Source organism: Musa acuminata, chromosome BXJ1-7, assembly GCF_036884655.1.
Source record: "Musa acuminata AAA Group cultivar baxijiao chromosome BXJ1-7, Cavendish_Baxijiao_AAA, whole genome shotgun sequence".
Lineage (NCBI taxonomy): Eukaryota > Viridiplantae > Streptophyta > Magnoliopsida > Zingiberales > Musaceae > Musa > Musa acuminata.
In genome coordinates, this window is record NC_088333.1 from 42,818,541 (window position 1) to 42,838,452 (window position 19,912).

The 19,912-nt window shown below is 40.7% G+C and overlaps 3 protein-coding genes and 1 long non-coding RNA gene across 16 annotated transcripts; 1 reads left to right on the plus strand and 3 right to left on the minus strand.

Moving 5' to 3' along the window:
• Nucleotides 1–1,023: 1,023 nt before the first annotated feature.
• Nucleotides 1,024–7,175, minus strand: LOC108953328 (uncharacterized). Of its 4 annotated transcripts, none has more exons than XR_010515304.1 (7): nt 6,888–7,175; nt 3,183–6,804; nt 2,914–3,070; nt 2,636–2,777; nt 1,996–2,513; nt 1,679–1,889; nt 1,024–1,567 (listed from the first exon to the last, which is right to left on the minus strand). It is a non-coding gene; the product is annotated as an uncharacterized LOC108953328 (long non-coding RNA). The 4 variants fall into 4 exon arrangements; XR_010515303.1 differs by having other exon boundaries at nt 3,183–3,262; nt 4,510–7,173; XR_010515301.1 differs by having other exon boundaries at nt 3,183–7,172.
• An 871-nt stretch (nt 7,176–8,046) lies between these two features.
• LOC135679572 (uncharacterized) lies at nt 8,047–11,166 on the plus strand. The gene is made up of 3 exons (XM_065193458.1): nt 8,047–8,204; nt 10,359–10,515; nt 10,971–11,166. The coding sequence occupies exons 1-3, from the start codon at nt 8,202–8,204 to the stop codon at nt 11,015–11,017; spliced, it is 207 nt and encodes a 68-aa protein (XP_065049530.1). The 5' UTR covers nt 8,047–8,201; the 3' UTR covers nt 11,018–11,166.
• Nucleotides 11,167–11,964: 798 nt separating this feature from the next.
• Nucleotides 11,965–12,953, minus strand: LOC135679571 (F-box protein SNE-like). Its single transcript, XM_065193457.1, has one exon. It carries the CDS (start codon nt 12,674–12,676, stop codon nt 12,158–12,160), a length of 519 nt encoding a protein of 172 aa, XP_065049529.1. The 5' UTR covers nt 12,677–12,953; the 3' UTR covers nt 11,965–12,157.
• Nucleotides 12,954–14,820: 1,867 nt separating this feature from the next.
• Nucleotides 14,821–19,850, minus strand: LOC135679573 (uncharacterized). 10 transcript variants are annotated; one of them, XM_065193468.1, is made up of 6 exons: nt 19,628–19,850; nt 19,490–19,549; nt 16,412–18,004; nt 16,195–16,323; nt 16,024–16,126; nt 14,821–15,347 (listed from the first exon to the last, which is right to left on the minus strand). In XM_065193468.1, the coding sequence occupies exons 1-3, from the start codon at nt 19,820–19,822 to the stop codon at nt 17,132–17,134; spliced, it is 1,128 nt and encodes a 375-aa protein (XP_065049540.1). In that variant the 5' UTR covers nt 19,823–19,850; the 3' UTR covers nt 14,821–15,347; nt 16,024–16,126; nt 16,195–16,323; nt 16,412–17,131. The 10 variants fall into 10 exon arrangements, with proteins under 10 accessions (XP_065049540.1, XP_065049536.1, XP_065049539.1 ...); XM_065193464.1 differs by having other exon boundaries at nt 14,821–16,142; nt 16,227–16,323; nt 16,436–18,004; XM_065193467.1 differs by having other exon boundaries at nt 14,821–16,142; nt 16,227–16,316.
• Nucleotides 19,851–19,912: the final 62 nt, after the last annotated feature.

The window sequence follows — 19,912 nt, forward strand, 5'->3', positions numbered from 1 at the left end:
GAGTATTTGCCTCAGCTTAGCTGTTGGGGGGTCTGATAGTATTGCAGTCAACTACATATTTGATGATGAGGCAGAACCTAATGATTGCCATGAATTTGAGATATGTGATAACGAAAGAAGGGTGAAGTGCAATTCCTTTGAATGTTTCACTAACTAATTCTTCTTTTCTGAGGGAGAAAAAACTTGATAGTGTTCCTAAAAGTTGAAGAAGCATTAATATGTTACTCCTCTATGTGACTCATGTAAATTTTTAGAAGGTATTAGCTAATATATATATATAACACACTCATAGACTTAAAAAATAAGAAGAAAACAAAATCTGAACTTAGATATATCACTTATGTAACATTCAACTAAATAATCAAATGCGGATTTCGGATGTGCTCACAAACTTTTTGAAGTGGGGTGGGTTCATTACCTTTGAAAGTTTGGGTGTAGGCTCCACTCGTCAATCGTGTTATCAAACCCCATCTCAAGTGGCGATGTAATCCACCTCGAATGGCAGCACTCTGTTGATATTTATGTGCTTTGTTTCTTACTATTTTGTCACCACCCTCCCTCTCCTTTGTGCATCATCACAAAACTCCATATCGCTGGTATCTTTAAGCGATGTTTGGTTATGCTCAACACATCATGATAGTAGTACTCTCTTGGATGGTCTTCACATAGGGTCTTGATTGCTATGATGCAACCTCAGGACCATGGGAAGGCCAACCCACAAGACAACAAAGTAAGGTGGGGATAAGGGAGGAGGAGGAGGAGGAGGGGGAGGGGGAGCCTAAGAAGAAAAGCATGACAAAAATACCACAGCAGCATCAAGTGTGTCATCAGTCACCAGCATAGCATGCAATCCCTTCCAAGCAACTCCAAGACAAAAGGGGAGTGGGAGATGTGAGAGACTGCACAAATAGTGAAGCAGCATGCCTCCTGCCTTGTACCCCACCAGAAGGAATTCATCAACCCCAATAATCATTCCCTTCCAACCTCTAATTTTGTCCCCATCAGCAATCAGACTCTGCTAAGTCTAGCAACTCAAATTCATTGAAAACAACAAACCAGAGTATTGATTTGGTGATATACATTGAATGGATTAGCAGTCACGGAGATGCATGAAGAAACCCTCTTGCAGTGCAGTGCATGCAGTGCAGTGCAGTGCAGAGCAGGCCTGGTGATGCTGATTGATTTCCATATCATTACCAAATTCAAACCACCCTCCTCCTGCAGCTGCAAAGTTTGAGCTTGCAGCAAGTAGTGGCACCATCCGCATGAACCCTGGGATGAACTCGAAATGGAGGAATCGGGCAGAGGAGAACAACAACCATATGTGTGCAGCCGATCGTGGCCCCGGTTCATCTGGCACTCGTAAAATTACCTTTCATGGCATCAGTTGGAACTTTTCTTTTTCTCATTGGATCTGCTATGGGTTCAGATTCCCAGGACTAAGCATGCACTACAAAGAACCTGATGCACAACAGCAACGTTGTGCTAGCTTTTCAACCAGGGTCCAGTCCTTTATTCATGGCTTCGACTGACTTCAATTCTGGATCCTGGGTCCAGCCACATTGATCTGCTGAGAAGAGGAGGAGGGCAAACAATAGAAGAGTTGGAATCTCTCTTTCTTAGGCTCAAGAAAGAAGAAAAAAAAAGGTATGATAGGAGGACAATCCATCACGATAACCTTATATTCTCTGCAAGCTCGCATCCAAATGCTAACCTCCATGCATCCTTGGACTGCTCTCCCGCTTTTATGTGCCTTTGAAAAGTGGCTCTGGTCCTGCTCGCGTCCTCCACCATCCTAACTCCTTAGATAGCCCACAAAGCCTTTCCTTCTTGGACTTTGCATCCCCTCTCTGGATTCTCCTCTCCCCAGCACATCATGTAGGATCAATCTGAGGGCACAGCATCATCATATGGAATAAATGCACAGGCACAGCATGCACCCGTCTGCTATAAATAATACACATGGCCACACTCAAACCAGCAAGCAAAACTCACCTGTAGACCTCAGCCTCCCTCAGCTCCACCTGCTCCGAATTGGCATTCCGAGTCCACTACTGACTCATGGGGAGGCAGAACAACAAGCCGACCTCCATTGCTCTGTTGCAGGAGAGATTCAGACAGCTCCAGAGACTCAAAGAAATGAGAGAAGAAAGGGAACAGCAGCGGGCATTCTCTCATGGGGAGAGGCCAAACTCGAATGCTCAGTGTGCCCAACCCGTGTGGTTCGTCCATCCCGATCTAGTTCGTCCATCCAGGCCTATCCGTGGTCCTCCACCATCGTGTTGGCTCGACGACCATGGTGATCACACAGACTTGCAGGCCCTCGAGATCTCACTGTCAATGGGCTTGTGGCCCAATCAGACGACTTCACACCGCCCGGTGTCTGGCAACGAACCAGATGTGGACACCACTCTTCACCTGTAGTCATTCAAACATCAGGTCCAACTTCCAGTTCTCCTCGTCTTAGCTTTTTTCTTTTGGGCGATGCTAGCTTTCTTCTCTTTTTCTCTTCCCTTCATTGTCGTCGCGTAAGAAGAGCAAAGAAAGATTTGAGTGCAATGTAAATACTAGTTATTATTTACTGCCGAGATCATCTGCTATGTCATGACTAAGATAGCAGTTTGAGTTTTCCAACCTCTTGTGAACTGTGTCTTGAAGAGGCTCGGCCAGTTTAATTCTTCCTCTTGACCACTGGTTTGAAAATAATTCCAGCCAAATTTACACATTTAGTACTTGATGGTCTTAGGTGGAGTTCACCAAATTTCCTCGTGTTGCATCTGCATTTCCAAGAACCACAACATAAATAAGTAGCTAAAACTAAGGATTCTGCAAATTATCTTATCAAGAGCAGGATAGCAGAAATATAAGCAGTGTCAGCCAATAGATACTATACCATAAACAACGTTTGCTAACCTTCGTTTCAATTTAGAATGACAAAAACTTTAATCCGGTGACTTCATGTAATGAGTGAAATATACAAGGAAACAACTGGTCCTGTGTATGACCCAAATATACACATTTATTACTCGTTGGTTTTATGTGTACTTCACCAACTTTCCTTATGCTGTATCTGCATATTCCGATAACTCAACATAAACAAAAAGCTAAAACCAAGGATTCTGCAATTTCCTCATGAAAAGCAAGAAGGTGAAAATATAAGCAGTCACCCATATATACAATACCTTCAAACCAACATTGTCGACCATCATTTCAGTTTAAAAGGGCAGAACCTTTACTCCGGTGAATTGATGTAGAGAAACAACTGCTACAGTCCCAAGTTAGTTTGCAAAAGTAAAAGACTTGAATGATTGGTATTTATGGAAGGGAAGCTTTATTTACGGGAAAGTGGTTTAATATAGTGGCTGCAAGATAGACATGAAATTTGGCCAAGAGATTCTAAGTGACAGCTCAAGTGGCCATGACCTTTGTTTAGTTACTAGATGAATATAGCATATTATTGATGTTTTAAGCACACAACACGGCAAAGCATACCTTGAAGCATAGTTTAGAACCTTATTTTGCAAAATTAGCAAAGAGAAAAAAGGGCACTTGCTGCAGCAAATAAGATTCTAAAGTGTCATAATAGGCTAAAAGAAGTGAGCGACAGGTGTCCACTCCGAGTGGACACAAGGTAACCACGGGAATACTTGTTGCCTAAACTTACAAAAGCATAGAAAAGTCTAGTCAACTTCAGTAATGCAAAATGTCATTTGTAATTTCTAATTTGCCTGAACAATAGAGCTTATTACAAATAACAAGAAAATTATTAGCCTTCATTGACAAGTTTCCATAAGTGGCTTAAAAAACAATGGAGCTCCATGACTAACACATGAATTGCCATCATCCAGAAAAAGTTAAACTACAATAAAAGAGGATATGACTTGATTCCACTAGCAGCAGTTATATGAATTCACGGCATGTACTAGTGTAATACATTCTTATGTGAATTTATGATTGGAAATAATATATATAGCTACACACTCGTATGAATAAAAAGTTGATATTGATGTAAGAGTGTATAAATGTTGCACAAATTATGCAAATGAAACAAAACACTTCAAAAGATGTTACAGCTCTCAAACCACCCAACCAAAATCAATTTTGTACTCTTATTGATATGAGTCTCATGCACCGAACTATCGTTTTTAGCAAATGCATAGAGTAAAAACCAAAGGAACAATAAACAAATCTAGTGCATAAAATCATAGCAAATATAATTTCATGACAGAAAGCTACCAATAAAGAGCCTTCTAGCTCAAAACTCTCTCTCTCTCTCTCTCTCTCACACACACACACACAACAGTAATACACCATATAAATTGATTTTATAACAATAAACGCCTCGCAGGTAGGAGTCACACTGAATGAGAAATATATTATCTTAATTTCATGTACATCTAACTAAAAAATATAACACTGAGTGCATTTGAGAAGTATGTAATGTCTTTAGAACCAAATTCATTTTTAGAAAAATGCTTTCTGGAACTATCTTGTAACATGACGGTTCACCTTTCTCAAGAAACGATAGCTGACTTAATGGTATGCCTTGTTCATATATTTGTCTTCGGAGAACATAACACCATATTGGAGGATTGAAATCAAGCCAATATTCTCTAGAAAACATGGCATGATCTGAATAAAACAACAACAATAACACGAACATCAAGTTTAGTGCTTTACTAAGGTTTGCATTTTCAAGGAAACGGCTCCTCTATGCAGTTAGAGAGAGATTATCATGATATAAAGACAAATTGCTGACAAATAGGAAGATCAACAATGTTGAATATTTACGCAAGTTAAATGTGAAGTAGGTTAACCGAATATCCAGAAGGCTGAGTAATTCAAGAGAAAAAAATGTAATAGAATCTCAGGAATCAAATCTAACAAATCAGGTTTCAATATGTCAATTGGGAATCAGATATTAAAGAGAAGAGGATCTGAGCAACAAGAAAAATCAACAAAAGAGAAGGGGGGAGCAGAGGAGGCACAACACTAGAGAGAAAATTACTCAGCCAGACAAAATCTTCCTTTAACAAAAATTCACAGAATTCACTATATGGTACACCGATTACTATTCACTTGGAGTAGCAGTACTGTCGTGTGAATGGTGCCAGAGAATGGCTAAAACAAACCTGCTATAATACCTAAGAACAACTTTAAGACCACAATCAGTTAAATTTATGACAAGCATATTCTCAGCCTATGAATAAAAGTAGAAGATAAGCAAATTTGCTATCAACTGATTTCCAAATTATGACTAAAAGTACGAAAACATATTTACTATTCACTTTCTGTAGCAGTACCATAGTGTGAATGGTACCAGTGAATGGCAAATACAAACCAGACCCATAATAGGCCGAAGAACAACTTTAAGACCAAAATTGATTCAATTATGACTCAACAAAGACTCTGAGAAACTAGTCAACTCTGAACTCAAGCTGGCCCTAATTTGATTGTATTTTGTATTAAAACAGTCCTCCGATATTGATGTATCTTCCTACTAACTTCACACGTAACATAAACATATCAGATGCTGGCAAGGATTGGATTCACATACAATTCAGGATTATATTTTGTACTAAAATCAGGGAATAAGCAGGACAAACATCCACCAAAGTATTATGAAATAGATCAAGTAAGGTCGAAGCATGAATCGAAAAATGCAGGCCTCACTAGCAGCTAGCCAGCCTCATATGCATATGGTTATGCATGAAAAAAGAAAAAAAAAACAGAAAAATAGGTTAGTCCTGCCAGATCTTTACGTCTTGAAAATTATTTGGAGAAAAGGAAGAGTATAAAAACAAACAGCAGAAAGCTCAACCCTTTGAAGATTGTCACCAGAAACACATTACTCAAAGCTAACAACAACACAATGGAGTAAAACTTTAAGAACAGATAAAATCAAATTATATAAATATCACCAACTTAAACCATGTTGCAATATCATAAATGTCACATGAGCATTTAGTTCAAAGCATTCATTATGGACTATGTTACCCAGGTTCTTGCTTTGTTGATTGTACTAGATCCAACAGTTCAGGAAGCAAAAGGTCAAACTCAGTTCAGGTAGCCTATTAGTTTTCAGTTGAAAAACAAACGTGGAGTAATTAGACTGAGAAGATTCATGAACACCAGGATCAAAAGTATGATATTCAATAACTTCATCCAAGGCTGGAAGACTAGGATCAGACAATCTAGAATCTATTTTCCGGCACCAAGTGCCATCATTTCCAACTAGCTTGCTCATTAACTCTGTAGAAGCAATCCTACCATTCACAGTAACAGTCACAGAAGATTTTTGTTCTGCATGCCTTTGCCAATTGCCTTATTCATCAGATCCTCAGCAACGACACCATCATTTCCAATGACAGCCTCAGAACATGTCCAATTCTGTGTGCCTTTGATCTTTCATTCCGTCCTGAATCTGTGCCTTCTCCCACAATATTTTTATCTTGATGCCCAAAACAGTTACAGAAATAGCATCCACAAGTCAACCATTCACATATGATCTGTTAATAAACAGTGTCCTTGTTGAATCTTAAATCTGAACTGATTTAAGACATGCTGACTTCAAGGTACTTTAACAAATACTGTAAAAGAAAACCTAATTTTAGCTGCTGTACATGCTTCAGTAAAAAAGTGTTTGGCCGTTTTCAGTAAAGTACTTTAACAAGTACTTGTTAAATTAAAACAAATATGAGCCCCATACTATGACTCCTGAATCCGGTTTCTGAATTAAGCTTTACCAAATCACCAAAGAAGACCCCTAAATTTAGGATCTTTCTTTTGTCCAAGAACACCAATCTGCGAAGGAACAATATTGCAGAAAATAGGATTCTTAGAAGAGCAATTAGCATCAAAACTACTCGGATCAGAAGGAATCAAACCAGGCCTTTCATGAACAGCGAAACCCTGAACTAAGGAAGCACCCGCCTTAAAACCCTCAATTGTCGAAGCACTCGGAGGAGCAGAATTAGAGGCCAAAACTGGATCAGATTTCTGCAAAAAGGCATAAAGCAATCGTCCATCATCAGATTCCCTTACCCGAAGAGCAAGATCAATCAAGAGTCAAATCATAAATATTTCCCGCGTTCCGGCCAGCCCTCCACCCGGGAATTCCTCGGAGACTACGCCCCGACGTAGACCCAGCTCGTCGACACGGAGCGATCGATCCTCTAACCGGAAGGGTCCTCTCCAAAAAAGATCCAAGCCGTTCAAACTTATTCTTTAAGATGCGAGATCTGAATGATGAAGATACTCGCGTCGGTGATTTAAATTTAATTCATATAATCAGTATTTTGCTGACTTGGTTGCACAGTAAGTCTTTGAATTGTCAATTTGGTATAAATTAACGAGAAAATTATATTTATAATGCGCATATTGTTAGATAATTTTTTTAATATTCGGTGAGTAAATTACTACTATTATATTAAAACGTCACCTAATTTGATAAAAAAAAAATGAATCTCAAAAATTCAATTGAAAATTATGACGAAATCACGCAGAAGCGTGGATCACAATATCGAGTTGAAGCTGGGAGTGAAGTATCCAATCATCCTATCGTATGCTTCCGTCAAAATTGGTAAAACTAAAAAAATAGTTAGATGAACGGTTAAGCGGTAGTCTCATCCACAATTCTAAAGCACAATTTAGAACTCCAATTTTCTTCCAGAAGAAAATAAGATAGGAGCCTCCGACTATGTGTCGATTACCGTATATTTATTTACCTTATGTCTTAGAGTTGTTTGATATACATGGTAAAATAATATATACATCTCTTTAAAATTAATTATGATTATATTTATATTTATAAATTTTAGTTTAATATACATATTTCTATAAAATTTAAATTTTTTTACACACGTACGTATATATGTATGTATGTATCATTTGGTCCTTTAAAATATTTGTAAACAATATATATTAGTTTCGTATTTCTCTTTCTAAATTTAATTTTAGGAATATGGCGATAGAAAATAATTTCTTGCCCACTAGTCATTTGTTATAACTGATCTGTAGATGCTTCTAGAATCAGCCTTTATATATATATATGACCCGGACGGAAGGAGCGCCGCGTCTCTACGGTTCAACCATCCCGGTGTGGAGACAAAAGACGACTAGGCGTAGCCGTCTCCGTCTCCCGCTGCAAATTTTCCCCCATCCAGCGTCACGTTTCGGATCGCCCTCCCCGACTTGTGAAGATGGTATGCTCTCGGTCTTCTCCAAATCTTAGTTTTATTTTCAGTGTTTCGTGATCTGTGTAGATCTGTAAATGTCTCGATCGTGTATGTGTTAATTAGAACCTTGATTCCGCCTCCTCTTTCGTTTTGATGAATGATCTTTCAGCATCGGTCCCGTGGGTATCTGCATGGTTCCATGAGGGACGCGATGTTTTCTATTTTGAAATCGTAGATCTGTTCCTTGTTGTAAACAAATTGGTCTCTGGAACTCCGTTGGCGATGGTATTTACTCTAGTGATAGATTGATGGGGATTTTCGTGTATGTCAAGCTTGATTGACGGTGAGATCTAACGAGGCAATCGGGGTGATTGTAATTGTATGCAATGGATAACATCATGTGTCAAGGATGATGGGTGTATTCAATTAGGTGATTATGTTGAAGCTGTTTATAATGTTTTGTTTTTTATACGTATTTCGAAAATAATGAACAAATATAATGATAATTTAGTCGTCCGAATTTACATAGGCTTGTCACGGCACATGTTCAATAATATACGTGCCTGGAAAGGGGAAAAGGTTATAGAGGGGTAATATGTGTATATCTTTTTATTGAAGAATTACAAATCTTGGAGATCAAAGTTTACTTCTGTAACTTAGATCTAGGTGACAAGGTTTCTTGATGGGTCAATTTAGGTAGTCTTTGCTGCCTTTTTGCTCTTGTACAATTTGCATTTAGTTACCATGAGGAATGTTCTCATATTTATTTAGTCACCAATGTGTGAACAAATTGATCTGAGCATCAACAGTAATCAGTTTAGTAGATTCTTCAATTGAGATGAGAGAAGCAATTTGTAAATAAAAGTGTCTTGTAATGGGATATCTTACTTCAAAATTAGTTATATACCTCATACTGTACCGCAGGGGTGGTGGGTATATATATATATATAACATCATTTAACTGTTGTGTTCATGTCCTAATTTCTCATCATTTACCATACTATTTTGTTGTAATGTGCTGTATACGTGTTTTGTTTTCTTGTCCAAGCTTTATAAATGCAAAATCTTGGTCACGTTAAATACTCATTTGTGCCATGTTCACATATTTCAATCTGCTTTCCTCACTATAGGGTTTTATTCTTTGTTGTTTCTTTTTTTAGAATGGTGTTTGTAATTTTATTGTTGCTCATTATAGTGTTTGCACTGGTCTCACATGCATAGAGGATACCCCCCAATAAGTTAACAAATTGTTCTAGGAAATCCTTTTTAAGTTTCTACTCTTTGACAAGTGATTTTTTTTCTCCTTTGCAAAATAATTCTGAAGGAATGCAACAAAATGAGTTATTAGTTTAGACAGAAGACAATTAAGGCACTTTTTGGCAGTTAAATGAAACTCAGTTAGTTCATCTGTTTTAGTGTGTGGTTTCTCCCTAGACTTCATGAAACTACTTATGTTGAAAAGCAAGACTGTATATCTACCATTTGTTGGTTTCCAATGGAGACTGTCTGTAGATCAACTAAATTATATTTTGTAGTCCAAAATCCTCGGCAGATCCTCTTCTTATGATGGGTATAAATAGGTTGTAAGGTTAAGCTAGGAAGATTCAAACCATGAATTATTTCTTGTAATTGGTCGGTTGACATTTTTCCAACTGAGTGAAAAGTAAAATGTTATAGAATCTAATATGCAGTAAACCCTAATATTGAGTTAATGTTTCAAGGATGAAACCTTGTGTGCTCAAAGTTTATACTCTTCCATGTAAGCATATAATGTTCACAGGATGAATTTGAAACATGCAACAAAAAACACAAGCTACCTGGCAGTCAGCTTTCTAAGGTGTATTTTCTCAACAATTTCAACTGTACAGAGGCTAAATTTAGCTTCAGATTAGGGTTTTAATTTTTCTTTTTCCTCGTATTCTCAGATCAGAACTTGTTTTTCTAGGTTGCCATTATTTAAAATGAGATGTATTGGTCGTGTGGGTCTTTTTTGTACTGGAATATGTAAAGGGCTGTTTAATGTATAATGATCATAGAATGATTAATGGATTATAGGTAGAAAAGACCACAAGCTCCTGCATTCATAAATATTTCATGTTTTTTTCCCCATGTAATAGAATTTAGATTTCTAATGGCAATCATTAATTGACTCTCATTTGTGTATGTAATGGATTTTTTCAGACTACTTCAAGGCGCCTTGCTGACAGAAAAACTGAAAAATTCCAGAAGAATATTACAAAGAGGGGCTCAGTACCTGAGACAACAGTGAAGAAGGGAAATGGCTATCCAGTTGGCCCTGTAGTGCTTGGGTTCTTTATCTTTGTGGTCATTGGATCATGTAAGTTATCCTAATCTCATATAATTGATGCTTTGACTTTTGACCTTTTGCCTATAGCCACTAGTGAGACTTTTTCTTTTCTTACAATTCTAGTTTATGCTGTCTTCCCTTGCTTGTTTATTCTTCTATTTGATGCTAATGAAGACTGATTTGCATGAGACGAAATTGGATACAGAATAAATGTGGTCAACCTGTGTATTCTTGTATTAATAATATTCATGGTAATTCGTCAAATTCCTAAATATAGCTGATCTGGGATCTAGATAATATTCATGACATCGAATTAGAAAACATCAACATGTGACTACAATCTTTATTCTTTCATCTTTTTTTCCCACTCCAGATTTGCCATATGACAACTTTGCAAGTTGTGTATTCTGAAACTAACTGCTACATGTGTTTTCAGACTGCTGATATGTTTTTTTTTTTGTTTTTGTTCTTTACTGGTTTGGCAGCTTTGTTTCAGATAATTAGGACAGCCACAAGTGGTGGGATGGCGTGAAGCCATGGTGACGAATAATACGCCTCAGTCGAGATTGCGATGGTTTGATCTGCTCCCAAAAAGAGCGAAATATGAATATATGATATACTTGAGAGATCTTAATTTGAGAATCGAATATTGGTATCAGATAATGATGATATTTTGAATGACCTTGTTGATTCCTGATTGGTAATTCCGGATTGGATAATAATGCTCGTATTCTGACCCGTGTGTCCTGTCTCTTTTTATCTTTGTTGTCTTATACATAAGCCAGCTTTTGAAATTGGACCGTTCATCCTCACAATGCGTTGGCATTGTTTCAGGTGGTGGTTTACAGAACCTGAGGTTGAATCCTCCTACATTCATCAAGAGCGGACTGCATGAGCAGCTTCGTTCTTCTGTTGTCGGGCTATGTTTGGTGGACAATGCATTTGAACGGTGAATGGATTTGCTCATCATCTTTGACCAAACAGCCCAGGAAATCAATCTTTCCAAAGAATTCGCTATTAGACCGAGTCAAACAGGACGGGTTAAAGATGGGTTCAATCAACAAAACCCGCCCCTGCTGCAATCTCGGCTCCATTGGTTGTCTGAACCAATGGATCGGTTTAAGACTCTAGTGGCTTGTGGATGGGTTAAATCAAACATAATGTGCATAGTATGTCGCGTCAATCGCATAATAGACTACTGTTGCGGAGGGTTTTCACATGGAATGAATGGTGCAAGACACATTTGCTCGAACGTGGCCTATCACTGTTGGTATGGTCACAGTCATGTAGCTTCCTTCCCCTTCCTAACGTGCGTTATCACCGATCCGAGAGATCCCATCCCACCTAGTAAGAAACCACTCGTACGAATAATGCACGAGGACCATATCTTGTTTTCACCCATACATAATACATCTCGTTGTACTAGAAAAATTTTAGGCACATGAGACAACGAGCAGAGTCAATGATCAGTAGTAAGTATTCGAGACAAGAAAATTATATAGATGCTAATTAATTAACTAACAATAATAATATAAAGGCTGAGGAATTATTTCCTTTTTTTTTCTCAAATAGATAAAATGTCGATAGAGACTTGGTGGTAGAAACAGTACTGCATGAATGGAACACTTGGGGGACTTCTCCTCTACGTGCTCAAGGAATCCAACGCCCATGATCAGGACACGTCGACTGGCTTACACAGGAATAGCAACGACGCCGGCCGCTGCTGCCTCCCGCCCAGCCGCTCGTAGCAGTCGATGGAGAAGAGCGAGAGGGAGAGGGAGAGGGAGAGGTGGTGAGCCGCCGCCGCCTCTGCCGTCGTCGTCGTCGTCGATCCCCGTCCCCCTGCCGAGCCGGCGAGCCGGTCCAGGGCCGGCCCGATGCAGAGCCGGTAGAGCCGGCGGTACCCGCCGAGGGCGGCCACCACGGACCGCGTGCTGCAGCCGCCACCGGCCGCGCTGCTCCCACCTCCAGCCACGTGGCGGTGGCACACGGCCTCCCACACGCTGTCCCGGCGGCCGACGGCGTTCCAGAGACGGCACACGCACCCGGCCACCGCCAGGGACCGGCCGTCCAGGCGGCCCAGTATCTCCGCCAGCAGGTCGACGTTGTCGTTGACGGAGAACGCCCTCCGCCTCCCCTTTGCTTCCTCCTCCTCCTCTTGCTCTTCCTCCCCTTCTTCTCTCGTGAGCATAACGACTGTTTTCTTCTTCCTTCCCTTGTGGAAGAGGAGGAGAAAGAGAAGCGAAAGCAACGAGTCTTATATATAAGTGGGAGGGAAGGGAATGGAGAGAAAGAGTGTGGTGGAGGTTTTGACTTGTAGAAGAAGATGAATGAATACACAACATGCATATAGTAAGGATACGTTGGAACGAGCAATGTATGATAAAGAATACGATGAGGAAAGTGTTGTGAGCATTTATGGTGGGAAGGGAAGGGGAAGGGAAGGGAAGGGAAGGGAGAGGGAAGGCATCTTCGGGGACGAGGAGATGGGGCCAACCAAGCAGGCCAAGAAGAGCTTGGAGATGCGTAAAGGAGACCTTTTTTATGGTGTTTCTTTTCTTCTTTCTCCTCCTTGTGAAGGGTGGTGGGATGAATAAAGAAGAGTTTGATGGGAAAAAGGTTGTCTTGTTCTTAGTTGTGTAGTGATGCGGGTGGATGATGATGATGATCCAATTGGTGGTGGTGGTATCGATTTGGTCCATCGGTTGTCGGGTTCAGGATTTTGCCTTGCTTTTGTTGCTTTAATGACTCGGGGCAATATTTTAGATTGCTATATAATATAATGTGCGTAGTAGGGCTTGTCTAGCCATGCAAATAAGCACAGCTCGTGATCATATCACTAACACCTACTGAAAATTTTATGGAATCGACCCAAGTCATGATCGTTCATCACAAGTACTCCAAATTATTAGTGTATTGGTAGTTGCCATGTAGCTCTCGTTGACACCAAATACGGAAAGCTTTTCCACGTCACATGTGATCCATCCATTCCTTTTTAAGGCATCTAATAATATCTTTTCGTGTCTTATCAATACTACTTAATTAAAAGATCGAGTTCGGATGAGGTCTCTATCGACGAGGAGATATCGCGGTCATTGAACATCATCAATACTGTATCAAGGTATTCGTCAAGGTGGAAGTGTCGAGGGCTGATGTGCTATGGGTTGAGGATAGAGCATCCTCACTAAAATGGTCGTTAAGTGAATAAGCACGATGGCGTTCTTGTACCACGAGACTGTACAATATATGTCAGGGATATTCATATCAACTTAGAGCTAAAAGGAGGGTCTCGGAAGTTTGATCAAATACTATCATGCACAAAGATCGAGATCGAGCGAAAATTCTTGATGTAGTCCTTTAACACTATAGTAAACCCGAAAATAAAATAAAAATTTAAGTAAACAATAACCGACCTCGACAAGAAGAATATTTTACGGAGTTTTTTTTTAATTGATTATGTTATCATGGGTCGAGTCACGATTGAAAATATATATATTTCCCCCTTAAAGATCGGAATTTCGATGTAAAAAGTAATCACCATTTCTTGAATTGGGAACGTACAAAGTGATCAAAGCAACGGATGCGTTATCGAGCGAGTCACTTGCATCGGTCAACGATGCCATGACGAGGAAGGAGACAGAGGTTCGATGGGTTGGGAAGAGCGAGCCGGAGATGGGACATGGAATTCGACACGAAGCAGAGCAAAGCCGCTGCCTCACGTGGATTCCTCCTCCGCCCTCTCACCCAAGCACGCACTCGAACCAATCCGAGTTGGAAGTTTGCTTGGGAGATACCACCGCTGGACTTGTACCCGACCCGATAATTAGAGACGTTGTGTTTTACCTCTCTCTCTCTCTCTCTCTTTCTCCAACGCGCTTCGTCCCCTCCCTGCGACCTGCGACCTGCGACCTGCGCTTCCCCCACATCCCAAGTACTACTGCCCCAGCTCTCACCCTCGCCATGGCAGGTCGCCTGCTGCTCGGCAAGCACAGTAACCAGGGAGCCAAGTTGTCGTTTCCGTCATCCCCGCCTCGTGAGTAGCAGACCCACTGCTGCTCATGATCTGAGCTCGATGTTCTGCTGCGACGCGAGCCTACACGGAGATGCTCTTTCTGAGCTCTTCTCAGCTGAACCAGCCGACTCCAGCGAGGAGACGACACACACACACACACACACTCTCTCTCTCCCCCACCTGACACAGCAGAGCAGACCCAACCAAAACACACACACACACACACACACACACACTCTCTCTCTCTCTCTCTCTCTCTCTCTCCCACCTGACACAGCAGAGCAGACCCAACCAACAACACGGGGCATGCTGGACATGTGAAATGAACCTTCAAACAACCGAAAACACATTCCTTTTAGCAGGGCTTGACATGCACCCGAGAAGCTTTTGGACATGGGAAGCTAATGCCTAAAACAAACCATCGAAACAAAGTCCATCCCTAAAAGCCACATGTTCCCAACCATGGGACACACACAATGAACATTCTTGTCATGGTAAGTAGACAGATTCGCCGAGGCACAAGGGGAGAAAGGGAGTAGTCCAAAGGCTCACGTGACCACCTCCTCCGTACCCGCTGGAATCACTGCCAAAATATTAATTTCGTGGAGCATAAGTCAACAACAGGCCACTAAAATGGTGCTTGTAGAACAAGGTGGGTCAACAGCGCCCTGACATGCCCAGGCCACAGAGTCCCACCCACCCATGCAGTCCTCCCCACAGTGAGTCCATCATATAAATCGACGGAGACGTAGCCGAGAAGGTCGCAGGTCCCATTATTGCCCTTCCAAAACCTCGGTAAGACACAAGCCGGAGCAGCCCAAGGTGGCGTTGGCGTCTTGTACCTGGCTGGCTGCACAGTGCTCACAAGAAAGCAATGGAACAAACAAACAAAAAGATGGAGATCGGAGGAGTTGAGGCGTGGGTGGGTGTCGCCACCAGAGGAAAAGAAACTATACATATATACATATATAATGGATTCTTTGAGGGGGAAGGATGCAACAAGACAAGCACGGAAATACATGGAGAAAAGGGCCGAGGGGGTGAGGCATCCAAAGAGGACCCCCAACTACTCTCTCTCTCTCTCTCTCTCTCTCTCTCTCTCTCAGAGTAGAGTCATTGAGGCTTTAGCTGCTGAGGGTTTTTAGCTGGGAATGGCAGGCAGGATGTGCTTGCACCTGAGCCCTCGGCTCCAAGTCCTGAGCCATTTTGCCTGTCCTCTTACTGTGAGGGAGGTGAGGGTTTGGTTGGGTGCCTTTGTTTTTATGCCTGCTTGACCATTGGTTGGGATCATCTTCTGTGTGTTAGGTCAACAAGATCCCATGCTTAATATTGGTAACCTATACGTTTAAGGCCTCATTGATCTCATGGGGTGGCTCATCTATTTGGGACCAATGATGCATTGTGGTGGTTTCAAGGACCACATGACACATATGACATGAAACATTCTCCAAAGAGTACGATATGAGATGGACACAACAAATGCTTGCATTTAAACTCTGGTGATTTATGCTTCAAAATTATATTACCTGACTCCACGAAGCTACTGCAGCTTTGTTCTCCTTCATTTATCCTTCAGAATGGTTTTCATTCTTTTGCTGCGTCCACTTGAGTAATGTGCAGCTAAAATCTCTGCCTTTCCATGATCCTGTAAGCAGAGTAAATAGGCCAACAACTGAAACAAGTGCAGTTTTCCTTACCACGCTGACCTACATGTGAGTTCTGATCACACCTTGTTTCTTATCACAGGCCAACAGAGGAACGCCAATCAAATCTAACGCCATACTGCGGTGGCCTGGTGTCATCGAGAACTTACCCTCTTCTGTTCACTACCACATGCAAAGATTAGAAGCTCAGTAGTGAGTTGCCAGAATTATAAAATAACATGATATCAAAATGGAGAAGAAGGAAACAAACCAAAACACAACAGAAGAAAGAAACCTCATGTTGGTATCACCAGCTTGATCTCCACAGCTACACCTGTTGTAACAAAAGAAACCTCCAGTTGGTATCATAAGCTTGATCTCCACAACTACACCTGCTGGAACATCAACCTTCAGCAGTTTAGAATCATCAATTGATTGCAAGCTCTTCAGGCATTCATATGCCTAGAGACCTCATAGATTCATCAATAGGAGAGTGCAAGAGATCCCAATCGTTGAGGTATTTGAATACTACACTGAAGCCATAGAGAAGAGGTGAGGAAAGGAAGAACATTTTGCCTCCAGAACAACTTTTACTGCATCTTAGCACTTGGTTGACAACCAAAAGGAGACTGTCATGGGCCGGATGCGGATCAAACAAATTCCAGATCCCACGGCAGGATAGAAAACCCAAATGAGCTAGTATATTTAAATTCACCAGGAAGCTTTCACCAAAAGTAAATAAAAGCGCCCAGTGGTACATCTTATTATAAGTCTTGCAACAATCATATAATGTTCTCCAATTTATTCTTTAGCAGAAAAATACCTTATGATTCAAGTCATCAAAAGATTTGCCCAACACCTAATGTAAGAGCTCTCTAAACATCTATTAGGAGACATGCTGAATAGATTAATGTTTGTCCATTAACCCAATATTTTCAAATCTCATAATCTTCAGTGCATAAAGAGGTGTGAACATTCTTTTTCAATCTAGTTAGGCTTGCTCTTTTGCTGCTGCACCATCCTCATCTTGACTAGGTCTGATGAACTCCAACAATATTCTAGCCAAATGAAATTGGTGTGATATGAATCTGTGGTCAGCACCTTCTATGATGTGCAGTTTATGGTTCATGATCAACTTATCAAATTTTGAGGCATCTTCTGGTGGTACAATATCATCCTCTGAACCATGAACTGTCAAGACCCTGCAATTCTTGTCAATTGATAAACATGCAGTACGCATATCAGTGGTTAGGCGATCAATCAGACTTTGTTCAGTCACCCGATAGGTGAATTTTCCCATCTTGTCTATCACGTCGATGAATCCATCCCTTTTCATTCTTTCCATAAAATCCTTCCCTAGACGGTCATCAATGCCTCTCTCCAAAGTAAAACGGCCGGATATATTAACAACAGTAGAAATATCATGAAACTTAGAAGCATATAAAAGAACCACATTTCCTCCTTTGCTGTGCCCAACGATGGCATGCACTCCACGATTCTGCCTTGAGAAATATTGAATTATGGCCCGCAAGTCTTCGACCTCTCTCCAATAATTACCATATTGAAATGAACCATCACTATCCCCATTCCCAGCAAAATCAAACCTAAAGACACTGACATTCTCAGATACAAGTACATCAGCAAGGTTCATAATAGTTTTGCTTTCTTTAGAGGATCGAAATCCATGGCATAATACCACAAGCTCCCAAGAACCAGCTTCATGTAAAATTCCAACAAGATTCTCTCCATGAGTGTTTCTGATTACTACCTTCTGTTGAGATGCACTGGAAACTTCAATTTGGCTTGAAGAAATTTGTATTATCGGCCTTTTAAGAAAGCCTGCTGATTCACCACTAAAGATAAACTGCATTCAAGATGTTGAGTGTAAGTATTACTTAAAGGTCCTGACCAAATTTGATACTTAACCTACAAGTTCTGTACATGGAATAATCAATAATATAGCAAAATCTTACTGTCCAAAGACTTAAACAAAACCATAAGCATAAATCAAATGGATCTCAAGGATGATATGAACAATGTCCAGATGACAAATGAAGGCTTTTCTGTAGCTTAGGAAGCTTCCGCTTAAGTACTAAGACTTCACAAAAGCCTCAAAAGAAAAGATATAGTAAGCTCATAGAGTTCAGATGGCATGCAACATCTCTGTTGAGCATGCAACAATAAAATCGACCATTGCTTTACTAAATAAAACAAAGACCACACGATAGCAAACATCAATTTATTACTGTTCAAGTGATGTGATGTGTACCAACATAGCTTGGTACAGTAGATTTATACCATCAATTTACAGTAGCAAACATCAATTTATACCATGGAGACCATGGACTTACCATGCAAGACATTGACTAGTGCTACTGAAATAGACTACTCATTAATGGACATAGACTAAGGAGAATGTCATGACCTCTTATGAGTATCTACAATACCACAACGAGCTTAAAAGTTGTGCTCCAAAGGACTGCTTTTACTCATTAAGAGTCTTCCAAATGAACATGGCTAAGTTAATGAAAACTTACATATTCTTTTGTGCTTAACACTTTTCTTTAGTATAGAAAGATATGATAAATGAGCTTAAACTGTCATCGGTGAGGACAATGTTCCTATTGTCCAATAGCCTAATATATTAACTCTTTGCTTGCAGGGGTTGTTTCGCTAAAAAGTTGACTAGAGAATATCAAATCAAAGCTTGGTAATAAAATTTATCACATGTGTTACAGATAGTTTTCTGGCTGAAGAGTCGTGCACATAGCCTACCTTGTATGGCTTGAATTTGATGATGACAGTAATTGGAAATACTGGTGCAGAGTTCCAGAATTTTTTTAGTGGTTTGAAAATTTGTGTACTATTTGCTATCCTTCTAAAATAAATAATCTCTCTAGCATCCTTTTCCCTGTTGTAAAAGATCTAGATCCTTTCCACCGTGAAGGCTCAAGAAACTTGAAATGAGAAGATTCCACTTACTTCATATGTTGGATCTCTAAAGCAAAAAAACCTACTTCAATCGAGTAACATATACATCTACATCCCATATGCGGAATTGACTAACTCGAACACCGTTGTTAATCGTTCAAATGAACAAAGACTGTCTTTGATTGTGAAATCCTTTTTGTTCCTTATGTGAAATGGCTTGCCAATAATCCTAGCTATCCTCGTCGTTCGATGGATATAGCTATAGCTAAAGCTAAATCTACGAAGAAAAAGCATATGGCAGAACCAACCAGACAGTACAAGTAACAAATCAGACTCTGAAGCAAATGTAGCAGTACCGGAAATTAAGGGAGAATATTACAGTTCCATTCTAGGGAAAGAAAGACCAAGAATCGAGTACCTTGTCGGCATCGGCGTTAACATCGAGAGGAATTGCAGCAACAGCAGGTATCTCATCGACCTTAGAGAGAAGAACAGAATCACATCCAACGCAACCAACTGAGCTTCCTTACGAAGAACAGGAGGAAAGTCGAAGTACCTCCGTCGCGTCTAGGGTTTGCTCGGAACGAAAGGCCTTCCCGGCGGCCACGGGGGCGCGGGAGCGCAGGGAGGCGGGAGGGCTCGAGCATCGGAGAGCGGAGGAGAGGGATTGAGGCTTGGCAGAGAGGGAGGAGGCGTAGTTGGAGGGAGGGGGCAGGGCGACCGTCGCGGGGAGCGAGGAAGGGGCAACCATGGCTCCACCCAGGCACCGTGGGTCGCTGTGTCCCATAATATCCGACAGGTCGCGTGCCCTGCGCGTGACTTGAAATGGTCTTTATTTTTG

Bases quoted from the DNA above. Each gene is read 5' to 3' on its own strand.
- LOC135679572 (XM_065193458.1), top strand. The intron at 10,516-10,970 runs GTAAGTTATCCT...CTGGTTTGGCAG, and splicing joins CTTTGTGGTCATTGGATCAT to CTTTGTTTCAGATAATTAGG.
- LOC135679573 (XM_065193464.1), bottom strand. From the start codon at position 19,822: ATGGTTGCCCCTTCCTCGCTCCCCGCGACGGTCGCCCTGCCCCCTCCC. The intron at 19,550-19,627 runs GTACTTCGACTT...CTTCTCTCTAAG, and splicing joins AAACCCTAGACGCGACGGAG to GTCGATGAGATACCTGCTGT. The intron at 18,005-19,489 runs GTACTCGATTCT...TCTTGAATGCAG, and splicing joins TTAACGCCGATGCCGACAAG to TTTATCTTTAGTGGTGAATC.
- LOC135679571 (XM_065193457.1), bottom strand. From the start codon at position 12,676: ATGCTCACGAGAGAAGAAGGGGAGGAAGAGCAAGAGGAGGAGGAGGAA.